Below are 19,288 nucleotides of genomic sequence, written 5' to 3' on the forward strand. Positions count from 1 at the left end.
ATTCCACTAATACCATGCCTGAAGCAAGAGTTCCTATGGTGGGCTCAGGCCTGTCAATCGAACACAGGTTTGCCCTTCTACAGCATTCAACCAAGCCAAACTCACAACGGACGCCTCAGACCTCGGTTGGGGGGCCCACATGCTGGACAAGTGCATACAAGGCTTATGGACTCAAGATCAGCTGCACCTGCACATACATCTAAAGGAAATGCTGGCAGTAAAATTGGCAATCCAGACATTCAGACCATTCCTCCAAGAAGGACAGTTGATGATAAGGACAGACAACACCACAGTTATGTGGTACATCAACAAACAGGGAGGCACACATTCATACCCTCTATGCCGGATGGCACTGGACCTATGGAATGTGGCTCTGAGCTACAACATTCAGTTGCAAGCAATTTTTGTACCGGGAAAAGAAAACATTCTAGCAGACATATTAAGCAGAACTACCACGGATGCCCACGAATGGATGCTGCACCCGGACATCTTCAAAGCCATCACAAGAAAATGGGGGCTACCACAAATAGACTTATTTGCATCCCCACTCAATCACCAGCTAAAGAAATTCTGCACAAGGACGTACCACCCACTTGCTTGGAAGGTGGACTCCCTATTGTTGAGTTGGAAAAACCTGACAGCATATGCATTCCCACCACTTCCTTTGATGCACAAGGTGCTATTGAAGATCAAAGAGGAACGTCCAAGGATCACTCTGATAGCTCCAGACTGGCCAAGACAACATTGGTACCCATTACTGAGGAGCATGTCTCGGGAACAAATGTGGACACTACCCCTGATCCCATTGCTGTTAACACAGAACAGCTACAACATCCTGCATCCAAACCTGAAAACTCTGCAGCTGACTGCCTGGAACATTACATAAGAGCAACTAACCCAAGTTTATCCCAAAGGGTTAAAGACATTATCCTTGAGGCTCGCAGACCTTCAACAAGAAAGAATTATGCAGCAAAATGGAAAAGATATCTCATTTGGAGTGCTGCAAAGGGAAAAGATGTGTCACTGGTAAACATAGCCAACATCCTGGAGTACTTGGCAGAGCTCTTCCATACAGGCCTGTCCTATTCCTCCATCAAGATACACGCATCAGCTATTTCGGCAGAATGCAGCTTGGATCCCCCTGTCTTCTCACATCCTCTGCTCAGGCAGTTTCTGAGAGGAATTAAAAATGTAAAGCCTCCTAGGAAACCACCATTGCCAGCATGGGACTTGAACTTTGTGCTAGAAAAATTGACACTTCCTCCTTTCGAACCAGCAGCAACAGCAGAATTACAATACTTATCCTGGAAGACTGCTTTCCTGCTGGCAATCACCTCAGCAAGAAGGGTTTCTGAACTACAGGCATTAATGGCAGTGCAACCCTTCCTGATCTTCCATCAAGACAGAGTGTCCATGAGAACAAATCCTACATTTATGCGTAAGGTGGTATCCAGAGTGTCTTTAAACCAGGCTATCCACCTACCTACATTCTTCCCCAACCCACAGAACAGGGGAGAAAGACTGTTGCATACCTTGGATGTGCATAGACAATTACGCTACTACCTGGACAGGACCAAGTCCATAGAAAAACTGACCAGCTTCTGGTAGCATATGCAACAGGAAGGGAAGGAAAAGCAATTTCAAAACAGACAATCTCCAAGTGGATAGGAAATTGCATTAGATTTTGTTACTCCTTCCACGGAAAGAAGACTCCAGACAACATCAGGCCTCACTCCACAAGGGCTACAGCCACTACTACAGCTTTCTTACGAGGGGTGGCTACCAAGGACATTATAGAGGCTGCTGCTTGGACCTCCGTGCATACATTTGCCAAGCATTATAATTTACCTTTATACTCTAGATCCCGAGCAGGTTTTGCCACTGCTGTTTTGCAAGGGATCCTAGCTACACCATAATCTCTCTTTTTTCCTCCTCCCCTAGTTTGGCTATGGTATTCTACCCATTTGTAAGGACTGCAGATGCATCCTTGAAGGACATAGTACAGTTTTGTACCTACCATAAATGTAGATGTCCGATAGGAATGCATCTGCAGTCAAGATTACCCACCCGCCTTCCCCTCTGTGGTACTCCTAGGGTATTTGCCATCTTTCAGCTAGCTTGGGGGGGATCTATTATGGTGTATTTGTTTGTATATATGTACATACATGCTTATTTTATGTGTTTGCTCTCTGCTATTTGGAAACATTGGCATTTATCCAAATTTAGCCATCCAAGAGGGCACCTGGCATCTGGGGCAAGAAACACTGAGGAAAATGGCGTCGGCTGATGCCTTTATACCCGAAGAACTGCAGCTATGACGTCGGGTGAAGTGCAACACCAGCCGAAGCCAGACCCAGACTTTGGAATCCGGCCGACCGAAGGGCTGCCTGACGACAGGACAACCCATTTGTAAGGACTGCAGATGCATTCCTATCGGACATCTACATTTATGGTAGGTACAAAACTGTACTTTTCTTTGAGAGCCACTCAAGTCAAACCCAGACATTCCAAAGGCTCCAAGTTTCAGTCACAGGGGACTTTTAGAACAAAACAATGGGGTGCCTCCACCTCCAAATCTGGAAACAACAAGGCACCTCCCCATGGTAAACAGTCTCAATGACTTCCCTCTACGCTTACCAAGCACATACCTTTTAGCCGCCCCTTTGGGGGGAAAACTGGCACTTCATGCAAGAAACTGGCAACTTATAACCCAGGACAAATGGGTTTTAAATATAGTATCCTAGGGATACAGATTTCATTTCCACACGTTGCCAATCCCAAACGGATGGCCAGACCTGCCCCCAAATCGGTGGGCAGAGGCCCAGAAACAAGTGCTGTCCTTCATGAGCATGGGGGCTATTCAACCAGTACCAGAAGAGGAAAAGGAACAAGGTTTCTATTCAAGACTTTTCCTGGTACCCAGAAAAGACAAATCATGGCTTCCAATTCTGGACTTATCGACTCTAAACACATTTCTGGACATTCCAAAATTCAAGATGCTGACTCTTCCACAGTTGCTTCCTATGCTAGGCAAAGATGCCTGGTTGGTAACTCTAGACTTAAGAGGCTTACCTGCATATCCCAGTCTGGGAATCTTGCAGAAGATACCCCCGCTTCAAAGCAGGCTACTTGCATTACCAGTTCTCTGCACTGCCCTTTGGCTTATCTACTGTGCCCAGGGTCTTCACAAAGTGCCTGGCTCCAGTAATTGCATTTTGCAGGCAAAGAAATATTCAAATATATCCATACCTGGGCGATTGTCTAATTCATGCAGAAAACAAGGACATTCTTCTAAAACATCTGGCGTTTGTAAAAAGGGTTCTAACAAGTCTAGGGTACACCATAAACAAAAAGAAATCACAACTGGTACCCTCTCAAAAAATTACATTCCTGGGTGCAAGCTTGAATACAACTGCCCAGATGGCTTACCTTACGCCAGAAAAGCAAATTCATTTGGTAACTTACTTCAAACAGGTGGCCACAAAAACCCTGCTATCTGCAAGACAAATTCTGCAAGCCTTGGGGTTCATGGCCTCCTGCATTCTTCTAATTCCATATGCAAGACTGCATATGAGGAAACTTCAGTAGTACTTAAAAAGTTTATGGAGTCAACATTGTCACAGCCTGGAAACAATGATTCCTGTCATACCTTGCCTGCAACTAGAGTTCCTATGGTGTGCAGAGACCTGCCACCAAAACAAGGGACTGCCATTCACTCCAACCCCCTGCCACCCCAACAGTAACTATAGACTCATCAGACTATGCTTGGAGGGCTGATCTGGTAGGAAAGTGCATTCAGGGCAAATGGAGCCCAAATCAAATGCACCTTCATATCAATCAGAAAGAGATTTTAGCTGTACAGAATGCACTGACAGCCTTTAAGGACTACCTTCATCCAGGGCAATTAATGATAAAGACAGACAACACCACAGTTATGTGGTACATAAACAAGCAGGGGGGTACACGCTCCTACCCCCTTTGCAGACTAGCCGTGGCATTGTAGAACACGGCCTTGACCTACCAAATACAACTACAAGCTCAATTCCTGCCAGGAAAGCTGAATACTCTGGCAGACGAACTAAGCAGAAATCTCATGGACCCAAATGAATGGAAACTGGAACCATGGATTTTCAGCATGTTGACACGCAAATGGGGGAGTCCAGACATAGATCTTTTTGCCTGACCCCAGAACTATCAGTTGGACAAATTCTGCAGAAGGACTCTTCACAAAAAAAGCCTGGAAAGTGGATGCTCTATCATTCAGCTGGAAAAACCTATCAGTTTATGCTTTTCCACCCTCTGCCTTTGCTCTCCAAAGTTCTACTAAAAGTCAAAAGGGACAAACCAAAAATTATTCTGATTGCTCCAGATTGGCCTCGCCAACACTGGTAACCACTCCTGCGCAATGTGTCACACCCTCCACTGTGGCACCTGCCTCAGGCACCTTACTTTTACTGTCTCAGCAGAACAATCAAATTCTGCACACTCAGCTCCAAACCTTGAATCTTGCAGCGTGGCTAATCACCTAAATTCACCCTTGGCATCCCTCAGCAAACCTGTGATGGATGCCATTTTGGAGGCGAGAAGGCCTAGTACTAGAAATTCGTATGCTGACAAATGGAAAAGATTCTGTGCCTGGAATCAGTCACAAGGAATAAGCACAGCACTGCCCAATATTCCTCAGATTTTACAATACTCAACCGAGATGCTTCACAAGGGCCTGTCCTTTTCTTCCATAAATATCCATGCCTCAGACATTTCAGCTCATTACAACACAGAACCTCTCCTCTTCTCTCATCCTCTGCTAAAGCAGTATCTCAGAGGGCCAAAAACTTAAGACCACCCAGGAGAGCTCCAACCCCTGCCTGGGATTTCAGTTTTGTATTGGAAAAACTCACTCTCCCTCCTTTTGAGCCAGCTGCTACTGCAGACTTAAAATTTCTCTCTTGGAAAACAGCTTTCCTTTTAGCAGTCACTTCAGCCAGAAGAATTTCTGAATTACAGGCTCTTATGACAATGGAACCTTTCATTATTTTTCATGCGGACAGGGTGTCTCTCAGGACAAATCCATCCTTCATGCCTAAGGTGGTATCCAGTGTGGCTCTTAATCAGACCATTCATTTGCCAACTTTCTTTCCCAAGCCACAGAACAAGAGGGAGCGGATTCTGCATTCATTGGATGTACACAGACAACTTAGATTTTACTTAAACAGGACAAAATCTCTAAGAAAATCTGATCTACCGGTGGCATTTGCTGCAGGGGCAGAGGGAAAGGCTATTTCAAAGCAGACTATTTCCAAATGAATAAGCCACTGTATTCATTTCTGCTATATGCACCATGGTAAATCTATTCCCCAGGGGATCAGATCTCATTCCACCAGGGCTGCATCTGCTTTTACAGCCTTTCTCAGAGGTGTTCCTTCCAGAGACATTCTAGAAACTGCTACCTGGAGCTCAGTTCATACATTGAACAAACATTACCATTTACCTTTCTTCTCTAAATCCAGAGCTGGCTTTGCCACTGCTGTCCTGCAGGGCCTTATAGCTGGTCCTAATGCTGTATAAATCCATCCTCCCAACCATAGCTTTGGGAATCTACACAAATGTAATGACTGCAACAGTGAAACACGAAGAACATAGTACAGTTGTGTACACTTACCGTAAATGTAGATGTTCGAGTGTTTTCACTGTTGCAGCCCTAGTTACCCTCCCTCCAGCCCCCTGTTTTTCTCTTACTATACCTCTACTTTCTTTTACTATGCTTAAAAGCCTTTTTGGTTTATTTGCTTTCGTTTGGAGGTATATTTTTTGTGTTTTTAATTTTATACATACATATACATATATATATATATATATATATATATATATATATATAAATTTTTTTTTTTTTTTCCCATTTGGGGGGCACTTGACATCTGGGGCAAGAAAAACTGATGTAATAGCGTTGGCATGTTTTATACCCCTATCTGTCGTCATGGAAGAAGGGACAGCAACCAACGCAGGACCCAAGACTTTGTTAATCAGGCCGACTAAGGGCAACCTGCCAGCAGATTACTCCAAATGTAATGACTGCAACAGTGAATACACTCAAACATCTACATTTATGGTAAGTGTGCACAACTGTGCTTTCTTTGAAGGTTTTTCTTGCTCAAGTACCAGTAGTTTTGCTAGGTGTGTTTTGTTTGTTTAATAAAAAATGCTTTTTATTGTGTTTACATTGGTGGGGTTCACTACTTATTGTATGGATTGTGCTCAACTTGGGATGCTTAATATTAAGATTGAGTTCAGCTTGGCATATTTTCAGAATGTTTCTGCTCATTTAAAAACAAATCCTTACCTTGGTCTTTGTCATAGCATTATTTACCTTTTTTGAGAAGTAACATAAATTTACTTAATTGCAGATGTTCGAAATGGACTAATTGGAATTGGGTTAATAAATGTAGAAGATCGCTCAGGAATTCTTACATTAGATAAAGGTCTGTATCATTCTGAACTTTCTAAAATTGCTGTAAGTGAAGAAAAGTTGTCAGTCTGGACTCTACAGTTCCTCAAGGGAATTTCTTGCTGTGTGTATTAAATAAGAATAGATGAAGGAAATGTGGTGAGCTCTAGATTAATGTGGTAAATATAATTAATAGGTTTGTGAAGTTCTGGACACCATATGTTATACCTGGTTTAAAGTCTTATGGCAGAAGTTCTTTTCTTTACAAAGATTCTACAACATAGTTTTTATAGAATATTTGATTTACAGTAACATGTCACCTGATGCAATGTAGACCTTGTTCTTTGCTTTAGAGTTAAGTGCATTGTTGAACTTCAGAGGCACAGGTTCCTGGTTAATATGATAACCAAAGCTGGGAGTCCCTCTAAGCAAGTTTAATGGTCACTGGGAATGCCCCTATGGTAGAATTAAAATACTAAAAGTGAGCAAAATAAAAAGAGCTGCTTGGAATACAAATGAATATCATTCCCACTGCTGCAGTAGCCTTTAGGCTATATGGGTCATTTCTTATTTATGAAACGACCATCCAGTTTCAAAAAGCTGCATCTCCCCACCAACACAACACAAACACACCCAAGCACCCCTTTACTCTGATGCTGATTGACTGTTGATCCCTCTTCTTTAGCCGGAGTTAAGATTTCATCAGTACTTTATTGCCATCTCTCTGGCTTGACATGGTAAACAGTTGGTTAAGAATTTCTCTTCTGGCATACAGGTCCCTTGGGCACGTCTCTACACAGAAATTAAAGAAAAATATTGATTCTATTTTTTGATTAAAGACTGTATTTTTTCCTTAAAAAAATAGTATTTTTCACAATATCTGAAGTTTCCAGTCGGGGTCTGCCATTTTTAGTTAAAGATGTCTATTAATCTACTTGTCCCAAGGCTAATTTTGTGACAAGTTATGTTTTACTTGTGTAAAATTTACTTCAATTTTTTTGAGGAGGATAAAACAGTTTACAGAGGAATTAGCAGAAATGTGTGTGTTAGTGTAATGCTTATGCTCACTTCATGACAACATACTAACAGTATTGCTTTAATGACTGTGTGCTTTCAGTATGTAAAGGCTCTGATGGGGATTTAATTTATTTATTTAACATTTGTTAACCGGGAATGTCCGACTTGGAACAAAGTCAGTTTTCAGCGGAGGCACAGGGAGACATGCTCTAGACGCATGTCTTTGTAACATGGGAGGAAATCCACACGAATGCAGGGAGGACATGCAGACTCTGCACAGAAGACACTCCAGCTGAGAATCAAACCAGAGAACCTCTTGCTGTAAGGCGACAACTCTACTTCTGCACCACTGCACTTGTGCTTTTCTTCTTATAAGGGGACATAGGAAAGTGTTGAGTATAATTGTGCTGCCTGTGAACACTCAGTGCCAACTTATCTTCTGACCAACTCGCTCCAGCAACACTTACCACTTTTGGTTATTCTTTCCCAGTGACAGCATGGATACTTACTTTGCTTCAGGTGGTTCTTCTCCTGCTATACCTAGAAAAAAAAATCACTTGCCAGGGAGTCCTCACTGCTGTTGCAAACTCTGTCAATACTTCTGTCAACAGTGGGTGAACCTGCAGTGGCCATTGTTTGTTTTTCAGACCAGTCACTTACCTCTCTGGCTTCCTTTGCTGTAGTTCTTCCAGCCATCAAGAACACAGGGAGTCATCCACATCCTCTCTGGCTGTTCCAGTGTTTGATAAGGGCACAGAAGAACCGTCTTTCTAAATCTGGGAGACACTCCAGGCGATTCTCTGGTCAAGAGACCATTAGATTGCTATTTGTTAAATTGAAGTTTACAGCATGTGGCTTCACAGACAAACTGTACAGACGTACATTTGTATAATGACAGTTTTATTGAAACAAGCTGACCAAGCACTACCGTGCGATTAATTACATTTTCTTTATAACACAGATATAACGGTCAAGTACACTGCACATCCTCAGCTGACTTGGATTATCAGATGTCCACCAAAAAGTCTTTACAACCACATTTATAGTTTCAGAACTTTGTCCTTGATGAAAACATTTTTTCTTGTGTTGAAGCCTTCTTTGTCTCTATTCTTATCCATAGAAAACCAGTTCTCAGCAGGCTGAAATGTTCTTTCAGAAATTTACTTTCATTGGTAGGATAGTCTGTAAGTTTTTTTCTGCTGTTAGCCATGCTCATCCAGAGAAAACCAGTTCTCAGCATGACAGAATCTTCTTTCATTAATAGGATAGTTTGTAACCTTTATCTACTGTTAGTCATTACCCTTTAGCTTGAATATCTCTGTACCTTCATCTGTTTAGGATGTTTGAACAAAAAGCCTCTGTTAATGCCATTTGTTAACACATTCAGAAGTATATTTTTTGTTCCACACAAGCACATTAAGCCAGCGCATCATATGCTGTTCTAAAAATATATTCAGAAGTATATTTTTTGTTTTACACAAACACATTCTGTTGGGCTTATTTAGAAATACAATGTCATGCAAGCGCACTTTTATTTCTTCCTGCATTTGCAGGCTCTGTATTTTTATACTGTTCCTAAAAATATCACACTATCACTATGAGAGAGCAGTTTTACCAATACATGTTGCTGTGAGAAACAGTTTTACTAAATCACATACATGCCATTTCTATGAGGGAATAACTGTTTTAGTTTATTTAATTCTATCAGTTGTCCTTCTTTTAAGTCAGTCTTCTACTAGACCTGCTATTTAGAAAAAAAAATAATATTGTTTTTCTGAATAAGTAACTACTTTTAAAAAGAGTACTTTACCTTAGCAAGACGGGCATTACAGGCAATGAAGACTGGTACACAAAAGCAGTTACAAGTGGTCTTGCCATTTGCAGTAATTCCAGAGGAAAATGGGTTTAATTATTGTGACAGAGATAGGGATGCTTCTCTTACAAATTCTTAAGCCCAGCTCTGATTGTGAGAAAAAAAATATTTCTTATCCTCTTGTGGAGGGATTTTCTTGTAATGAGATCATAGCCAGAATGAGTGGGGTATTTTTTCTGGGACAAATAGATGTTGCCATGAAATAAGATTGTATGACATTATACAAATTGATATATCCCATTCCTCCTGTACGGCCAGTCTTGGAGGCTGTACTCACTGCTGCCAGTAAATAATAGTACTCAGCCGTCAGTCCCTAAAAAGCAGTATAAGGTACCTTAGGCTAATGCATTTCGTTTCTCTCACCTTAGGTATGTCCCAGCATTGATTTCTACTGCATCTCATGCTAGCAACAAGTTGGTACATAATGCAAATAATCCTTCTCCTGGTGATAATGAAGGACAAATGTTCGACCATTAAAGTAGAGAATGTTTCTTTCCCACTTTTGTAGCCTTCAGATTTCTTTTTTTTTTTTTTCAAACACCTTTATTGAATTATCATTTGTGACACAGACAAATTTATATTCATAGGTTCATACTAGGCTATCTGACCTGGGGCAATTATAAGCCTAGCCCGATTCTGTATGGCTTACGCCACCCCTTGATTTGAGTATACTGTGCCCTTTTTAAGGTTTAGTTTACTGTGCTTCTGTCTAATAGTGACACGGGAGTAATCCCTGGGACAAACCTACGATCCCCCATCCACTTATCAAGATTCTTCTTGAAGAGATTCAGTGAGGTGCTCTGCCTCACATGAACTGGAATTCTATTCCAGAGCGAAGGGAGCCTCTGGCACGTAAAAGTAATCACCCTATAATTAACATAAACTTTATATTTCACATATATTGCTATATATCATATAAACTAAGCAACATTACATTATTCTGTTCATTACTTTTTGTAAAAAAGAAACCTCTTTATTAAACCATCACTTACTCCACAGGCAGTTATACATTTATATAAATGAAAACAAACCACACCAACACAATCCTAGTTGCAGGCATTTTACGTCACAAACTGTGCTGACACACTCCCAGTTGCAAACATTAAACATCGCTTATCTACCCAGTCTTTTTCAGCCAAACATTACTTAGCTCATTTAATTCCTGCCAACGTTTAAACCTCATTCCTTCCTTGTATGTACTGTTCCCACCATTCCCATTTTTTCTATGCATTTTGCTCCTACCCGTTTCTAAAGATCTGTTCCAGTTGTTTTTTCTCTGTTACTGTATTCTACTGTAGTTGGTTTACATTTTAATTTCCATTTTCTTGTAATTGCTTTTTTTGGCAGCCACCATTATTAAACACAGCAAAAGCTTACCATGCCTAGTCAATTCCGGTTCTGTACCATAGCTCAGAAAAATCATCTCGCTCATCAGACCAATCTTGCCCACCCATCATCTCTGACAGTGCATCTGGCAGGGAATCCTTAAAGTCCCCCAATTCCACCACACTCCCAGAAAATATATTCCCAATAGCCTCTTTCCTCCCCGTCACACCTTCAACATTTGCTGTCTGCCTGAGGAAAAATTCTCTGGAGTCTACTTGGGGTATAGAAGGCAAACATTTCCAGGCAGAAATCCTAAATCTTTTAGATTTTGTTGCGTATTTGGGAGATGTACATATATCCTCCCATTGTTTCTTTGGGAATTGCTTATCCAGTTTGTCTTCCCAGTCCTTTCTAGCCTCCTTTGATTGATTTGTATACTTATGCAGCATTTTATATGCTCTACTAACTATTCCTTTTTTTTAATGGCAGCTTCTGTTCTCGGTTCTACTAAAAACTCTACCAGTGCTGGTCTTTCGTTTAGGACCCACCTGTTTCTCTTTGCCTATACTCTGATAACAATCCCTGATGAGGAAGGCAATCTCTAATCTACAGTCCAAATAAATTCTTGGCATCTTCCCATTCTATCATCTTTCCCCCTCTAGTTATTTGCTCTCAATACCTTGGTTCCTTTGCCGGTTTTCTCCCATAAATTCCAGCCCCCAAATGCCTGTTGTCTATATTCCTAATTGCAGTCACCCCTATCAGCAAAATCCCCTTTCTCTATTCCCATTTTGGCTTAGTTCTTAGAATACTTTCTGCTACTTTATGGATATAGTATTCTGCATGGTTACTGTTCTCCTTAAAGGCCTGCATCCAAAATCCCAGTCTCTCCTTGTTTCTTGAGCTTCCCCTCACCTGTTTCATCCATCATCCCTTTTCACTTTGAAATATAGTTTTCTGTTTGTGCTATATATAGGGGAGTCTTAACTGTGCAGCTCTGAAATACCCCTTCAAGTTGGGTAAAACAATCCGCCCTGTTCTACTGGAAGTCAGCTTATACCACTTGACTCTTGCCATCTTCCCCTCCCAGATGAAGTCCTTCAGCTCTTTAATTGCTATTCACAACTTCTTCTCTGGGTGATAAAAATATGCCTGACCTGTGTACAAGACTAAAGGGACTAAAAACAAGTGCTTGTATCTTATTGTCCTTATCCATATAACAAAGGCTTCCACTTTCTCAGTATTTGTATTATCTTTTGTTTAGTCTGTTCCCACATATCCTTAGTTGCCACACTAGAGTAATTTTTAATCCATACTCTTAAATACTTCATTTTATCATGTCCTTTTAAATATGTATATTCATGAACCAATTCGTGTGTGGGTACATAATTTACTGCTAATGCCTTTGTTTTAACTTCATTTATCTTGTATCCTGAAAAGATCTGAATCTGTCTCAAAATGTTCCACAGCAGTGTAATGTCTCTCTCTGGTTTTGTCAGGTATAAAATATCTGCAAATAATGACAGGTTTTCTTTTTTTTTTACTCCGTGTTTTTTTATTAATTTTTCAAATAATTACATTGTATAATAATCTTAATCCATTTTCTAATAAGTAAAACAGTATGATTAACTATATACAGTATTTGCAGTTGGCCTGAAATTAAATTATTATATTGATCAGTCTAGTTAGAGTAACATCATATTAATGAGAGATCATTTGTTCCTTTTTCTTTCACTCATTAAGAGTTTGAATTCAAGTTTAGTGTCTCAATAAGTGGTAGTATTTTTTCCCATGGATTCTTGTTCCATTGTCTTGGTGCTATTCTTAGTTCTTTTACTCTGGTTTCCAGTAATGCAGATGTTCATCCTGTTTCACTGTTGCAGTCATTACACTTGGGTTATCCTGCTGGCAGGCTACCCTCAGTCGGCCTGAATTCCAAAGTCCTTTTCCGGCGTCGGTTGCTGTCGCCTCTTCCCTGACGTCAGTGCGCCAGGGGTATATAAGATGCAGCCGACGCCATTTTCTCCAGTCTTTCTTGCCGCGCGGTGCCCGAAGCAAAAGCAGTTTGCAAGTGCAGGTCGGCCAACTCCTGAGATTTTCGAAATTGAATTTCAGATCCGAAGTCTTCAATAAAGCTAAGTACCCCGTTGGGGAAACTTTTTCTTGCTCCAGACCGATGTCAGTAAAAGTTAATAATTGTATTTCTTGTGGGAAGCAAATACCTCATAAGGATTTTCCCTCTCACTGTATTCCTTGCCTTAGGCCCTAACCACGATGTTGCTAGTTGTCGGTTTTGTGCTAGATTCAACCAACGCACTATTAAGTGTCTGTTTGATTTTGCTTTACATTACTTAGGCCGAAGGTTTAACTACATAATGCCGTCGGAACAACCAACGACTAGAATTCATAAAAAATGCAAAGACAAAAAGGACCGGCATTTGAGGTCCAAAACTGATGACAAAGCCTCTTCTAGGCCAGTCGCTGGTTCGCCGGTTCTCAGTGATGCGCTTTCGCAGCCCTGACACCCGTTACCTCAGAGCCACAGGCTGCCTCTGACTCCCACGTGGAGACAACTAGGCCTCTGGAAACTGTAGGTATTGGATCTACGCAAACTTTTCCCTCAGATGGGTCCAGAGCCGCTGAGCAGGCATCGGCTTCTGAGGGTGTTTTCAGACCTACACAGCTTACTATCAAGTCCACTTCAGCAGCCAAGGCAAAGTGTAAAACACCATTAAAGACAAAGAAACAAGTACAGCATTCTCATGGACAGTTATCCATGCCAAAGAAACACATGCTTAAAATGGCCGAGGACCTAATTACTCTGATCGGGGGTATCCATCCCCCTCCTGATAAAAGGTCTAGGCAAGACACTGACACTGACTCCTCTGACCAGGTTTCTATTTCCTCTGATTCCTCTTCAGAACAGGGATATTCTGTTCCTCCCTATGAGGACTCTGATGCTGAAGAATCTATCCCTTCAGCCTCTCCTCCGGAGGATTACTCTTTTGGGGAAACGCTGCACACCATGAGGGAGCATTTCCATTGGGAGAGCCAGGGTTATTCAGAATCCAAGAATAGGCTCAGAGACTTTTTTACTGCCTCAGCACAGGCCCCTTGCTATCCTCCCCCCCCCCCCCGTACTAGATATTGTAGATTTTTTTTCTGAATCCATTTTGTCTCCTGATTCTTTACCCCCTGCACCAGTCGAGCCAGATAGGTACTACAGGGTCCCAGACTCTCATAAATTTCTTTATAAAAACCCTGCTTCTGATCCAGAAACAATTTCTCAGGGTCCCAAAGGGGTCAAGGCTTCCACTGAAAAAAAACCCTGTTCCCTCTGATAGGGTTTCTAGAGCACTGGATAGATGGGGGGGAAAGTTTACACTTCTGCTACTTTAGCTGTAAGGGCTTTAAACTGCCAGTTTCACATGCTTTTAAATATCAACAATATCTGTGCTAAAACAGAAAATGCTTACAAGCTCAGAATGTCATGACAGTAAGGAAATGCAGGATTTATTGCATGCAGCTGAACAAGTGAGAAAGCATGCTCTGCAATGTGGTTTTGATTCATTAGAGGCTTCTTGCAGAGCCGTTGTTACGGGCTCTTTCATTCGAAGGTATGCTTGGTTAAAAGAACAATGTTTACCTGATCATGTTAAAGCAAAATTATTGGATGCTCCATTACAGCATGATACTTTGTTTGGTGTTAAGGCAGAAGAGGTGTTAAAGAAAATGGAGGATAAAGCAAAATCAATGCAGACAGTAAAGGATTTCTTACAGGTTCAGCCACCTAGATTTAGCAGAAACTGGCCTTGCAAAACTTGGTCCTTTCCAGTGTCAGACAGGCCACAAAGAGGCAGATACAGACGCCCTAGAGGCAGACCTCAGCCCCAAGGCTCATACAGATCTAAACAATGGGGTGCTTCAGCCCCCAAAGGTGGAGAAGACAAATCACAACCTTATAGGAAACAGTCCCAATGACTTCCCACTACAAAAGCCAAGCACTTACCTCTTGTCAGCACCCTTAGGGGGAAAACTAGCACTTTTCTCACAAAACTGGTGCATGGTCACCCAGGACAAATGGGTACTGAATATTGTTTCTCAGGGTTACAGGTTACACTTTCACACCATGCCAAGATCAAAAGGTATGCCAGACCTGCCACAAAACCAATGGACAGAGGCACAAAAACAAATTTCTGCTCTCATGGACATGAGAGCTATTCAAAAAGTACCACAGCAAGAACAGGGGCAAGGATTTTACTCAAGACTTTTCTTGGTACCCAGAAAGGACAATGTCTGGAGACCAATACTGGACCTGTCAATTCTAAATACTTTCCTGGATGTTCCAAAATTCAAAATGTTGACACTGCAGCAACTTCTACCCATGCTGGGCAAAAATGTTTGGCTAGTTACTTTGCCTCAAAGAGGCATACCTGCATGTACCAATCAGACAGTCTTGCAGAAGATACCTCAGATTCGTAGCTGGCTTAATGCATTACCAATTCTCAGCATTGCCCTTTGGCTTATCTACTGTGCCCATGGTCTTCACAAAATGCCTAGCACCAGTAATTGTATTTTGCAGACAAAAAGGAATTCAAATACATCCCTACTTGGACGACTGCCTTATTCAAGCAGAGAGTAAGGACATTCTACTAAAGCATCTGGTGTTTGTAAAAGAATTACTAATTTGCCTAGGGTACACAGTAAAAAAGAAATCAAAACTAGTGCCCTCTGAAGAGAGAATATTCCTGGGTACAAGCTTAAATACAACTGCCCAGATGGCTTATCTCACGCCAGACAAACAAAGGCAACTGACTCATTACTTTCAAATGATGGCAATAAAGACCCAGCTACCTGCAAAAAAAATTCTGCAGGCTTTGGGCTTCATGGCATCTTGCTAATTCCATATGCAAGACTGCATATGAGGAAACTACAATTGTACCTAAAAAGTGTTTGGACTCAACATTGCCACAGCCTGGAAACAATAATAACTCTTATTCCCTGCCTGCAACAGGAATTTCGATGGTGGGCACTGGCCTGTCACCACAACAAGGGACAGCCTTTCACTTTACCCACAGTCAGGCAGACTCTAACAGATGCATCGGATTATGCCTGGGGGCACACATGGCAGGAAAATGTATTCAGGGCACGTGGCCCACGGACCAAATGCATCTTCACATCAATCAAAAAGAGATGCTAGCTGTACAGAATGCCCTGACAGCCTTCAAGGATGTACTACATCCAGAAAATCCAAATGAATGGTGTAATTAGTGCTCCAATACAAACCAAATAACCAAAAAAAGCACCAACATTGCCAGTCCTCAGTAAAAGTTTAATAAAATATTAAGCGCTTTCATCAAGTATGACTTCCTCAGAACAAAGAAACAATTGAATAGACAAGTTTAAATACACAGAACCAGTTGACTATTGGTTCAAAACTACCCAATGCTGTTCAAAGAGAGTTTACTACTCATGAATATTAAAGCAACTAAAGTGCCCATGGTTAAACCATATTTACAAAGAATGATAAAAACTTTTGTTCAACAACACAGTTGCTGTGAAGAAAACTTTTAAACATACACATTTTGTTGCTAAAAATCAACAAAATTCAGAAAAATACCACTACTCTGTTGCTTCCAGAGTTCTTCAAGCTAAATAGAAGTAAGATAAAACTATCTATTAAATATTACTTGTAAAATATTGAAGTCCTGTATACTGAAATAATATTGAAATATTTGTTGTATATAAATATTTCCCTGAAACATTGCTCCAATAATGAGTACACCTAAAAATAAATTAAAATTTTTAAACTGATTTGCTTTCAACAAGTATTACAAAATATGAGTGCTGTTAAACTAAATCTTCCTTTTCTTTTAAGATGGGCATTATTGTTACATGTTCGTTTAATCCAGGTGGAAAATCTGCAGCCAACCTTAACTGCCATAAAAGTTCCTTCTTGTGCAATACATTTTGCCAATCACCACCTCTCACTTCAACAAATGTAAAGTCAAGAATGGCAAACTTGAACCCTACAAAATTCGTACATAAAGTACTGTTTGTATAAAGCATTAGTATCTTTTCTATTTTTAATGTATAGATGTTCATATATCCTAGTCTTTAATAATCTCTCCATCTTACCAACATAAAACGAGGGACAGGTATTACATTTAGCTATGTATACCAATTTGCTAGAGGAACAGTTGCCACTTTTAAGAAAAACATAACTTTTATTATGGTTGTCAATTGTAATAGAACTGTTTTGTAATATGTAGGAGCAATAGGAACATCTGCCACAAAGTTTGCTTCCACCCTTTTTCACTTGTGCCCCTGTTGGATTACTACCTCTCTCTAATAGTAGTTTCAAATTAGGTCCGACCTTTGTGGAAAATATTGGTTTGTCACCCAATATTCGGAGTATCTCACTGTTAGTTTTGAAAACATTCCAATTTTTTTATTAAAATTTCCTTAATCTTGGAATATAGGGGACTATATTGTATTACACAAGCTTGCTGAAAATCAGTTTGATTGTTAACATCTGAAACCTTCACTAAATTGTCATAGTGGTCACCACCTCCACCCAATAGGGGCATATATGTATTGCCCCACTTGTCAAGAACATCTGAAAGTATTGGGTCTATGAAATAGCCAGGGTAACCTCTCTCTAAAAACATGTCCTTTAAATGTTCAAACTCACTAATCACATCGCTTCTCAACAATGTCATCCTGGCTATTCTAATAGCCTGACCTTTAATAATACTTTTTTCCTGGATGGTGGGATGATGGCTGTTGAAATGTAGGTAATTGCTACAAAAAGTATTCTTCTGGTAGATTTTGGAAATATATCTGTCCTGGACTTTGATTATCTTAAGTGTCCAAAAAATTAATCTCTTGTTCATGAAACTGAAAAGTAAATTTCAAAAAGTCAGTAGTTTCATTTAGATACTGAATGAATACAGGGATTTGGTCTGGTCCCCCTTTCCAGAAAATAAAAATATTTTATAACAGTTTATGCCTTTCCTCCACTGCTTCTTCTTCCCAAGGTGCTCCTAAAAGTCAGACAAGAGAAGACAAAAATGATTTTGATTGCCCCAGACTGGCCACGCCAGCACTGGTACCCAATCCTAAAGAGCTTGTCTCAAGGCCCAGCCTGGACTTTACCTCTAATTCTTCATATTCTGATTCAACAAAACAATCAAATCCTGCACAGCGAACTCAGAACCTTAAATCTGGCCGCATGGCGGATAATATAGCCACTCGGAACACACCTCTCTCAAGCTGTTATGGATGACATTTTGGAAGCCAGGAGGCCCAGCACCAGGAAAATCTTATGCAGAAAAATGGAAGAGATTCTGTGCTTGGAACCAGGCGCAAGGATTTGAACCACTTGTTCCAAATATTCCTCAGATTTTCTACTTCGACAAAACAAGTTTTCAGAAAAACTGAGCAACTGTTTGTAGCATATGCTGCAAGATCACAAGGAAAGGCTATCTCAAAGCAGAGTATTTCAAAATGGATTGGACACTGTATTCGTTTCTGCTATGCACACCATGGCAAGTCAGTGCCTAAGAATATTAGGCCACATTCTACCAGGGCAGCAGCCACTTCAGCAGCCTTTCTCAGAGGAGTACCAACTAAGGAAATTTTGGAGGCTATAACTTGGAGTTCAGTGCACACTTTACCAAGCATTATCACTTACCTCTTTACTGTAAATCCAGAGCAGGCTTTGCCACTGCAGTTCTGCAGGGTCTCATAGCCACTCCTAATCCTATTTAGACCCAGCCGCCCTTCCTCAGCTTTGGGATTCAACTCAAGTGTAATGACTGCAACAGTGAAACACGATGAACATATTACAGTTGTGTACCTACCGTAAATGTAGCTGTTCAGTGTATTCACTGTTGCAGTCCAGGTTACCCACCCTCCATCTCCCTTTCTTTGCTGGGACTTATCTATGCTTCTCTATCCTATACAACCTATGTGGTGTATGTGCTTGTAAATGAAGGTATTGTTTTTATTTTACTGTATGTTTTTATGAGCAATATATATTGCCTACCTTCTTGGGAGCACCTGACATCTGGGGCAAGAAAAACTGAAGAAAATGGCGTCGTCTGCATCTTGTATACCCCTGGTGCACTGACGTCAGGGAAGAGACAACAGCAACCGACGCCCGACCAGGACTTTGGAATTCAGGCCGACTGAGGGTAGCCTGCCAGCAGGATAACCCAAGTGTAATGACTGCAACAGTGAATACACTCTAACATCTACATTTGTGTAGGTACACAACTGTACTTTTCCTTCAATATTAGAAATTCTTTAAATGATGGTTCCAGATTTGATTTCCATTTTCTGGTAATACATTTTCTAGCATTTGCTAGAATGTTCCATAGTAGGTGGAGTTTGCTATTATTTAATTATAAATTCTCATGAACATTCAACAAAATTAGAGATTTATTTAATACAGATGTATCTGAGAATATGGCTTGTATGAAATTGCTGACATTTTCCCCAAATTTTTTAACTTAATCATGAAATACATGTATCCAGTCTGCTTTACAACTCTGCAAGCATCTCCAACATGTAACATTATTAGAAGTATTACATTTTTTAATCTATTTGGAGTAAAAAAGGATCTC

The 19,288-nt window shown here is 40.7% G+C and overlaps 1 protein-coding gene across 1 annotated transcript in view; it reads left to right on the top strand.

The window, feature by feature from the left end:
- Positions 1-19,288, top strand: part of SBNO1 (strawberry notch homolog 1) — a gene marked incomplete in the record, with an annotated part of 3,303,179 nt that overhangs the window by 2,418,069 nt on the left and 865,822 nt on the right. The window contains 1 exon segment of the mRNA XM_044068578.1: positions 6,402-6,476. Coding sequence (XP_043924513.1) covers positions 6,402-6,476 — 75 coding nt within the window.

This window comes from Protopterus annectens, chromosome 4.part0 (genome assembly GCF_019279795.1).
Source record: "Protopterus annectens isolate FY-2018-M chromosome 4.part0, PAN1.0, whole genome shotgun sequence".
In the NCBI taxonomy this organism is placed as follows: Eukaryota; Metazoa; Chordata; order Ceratodontiformes; family Protopteridae; genus Protopterus; species Protopterus annectens.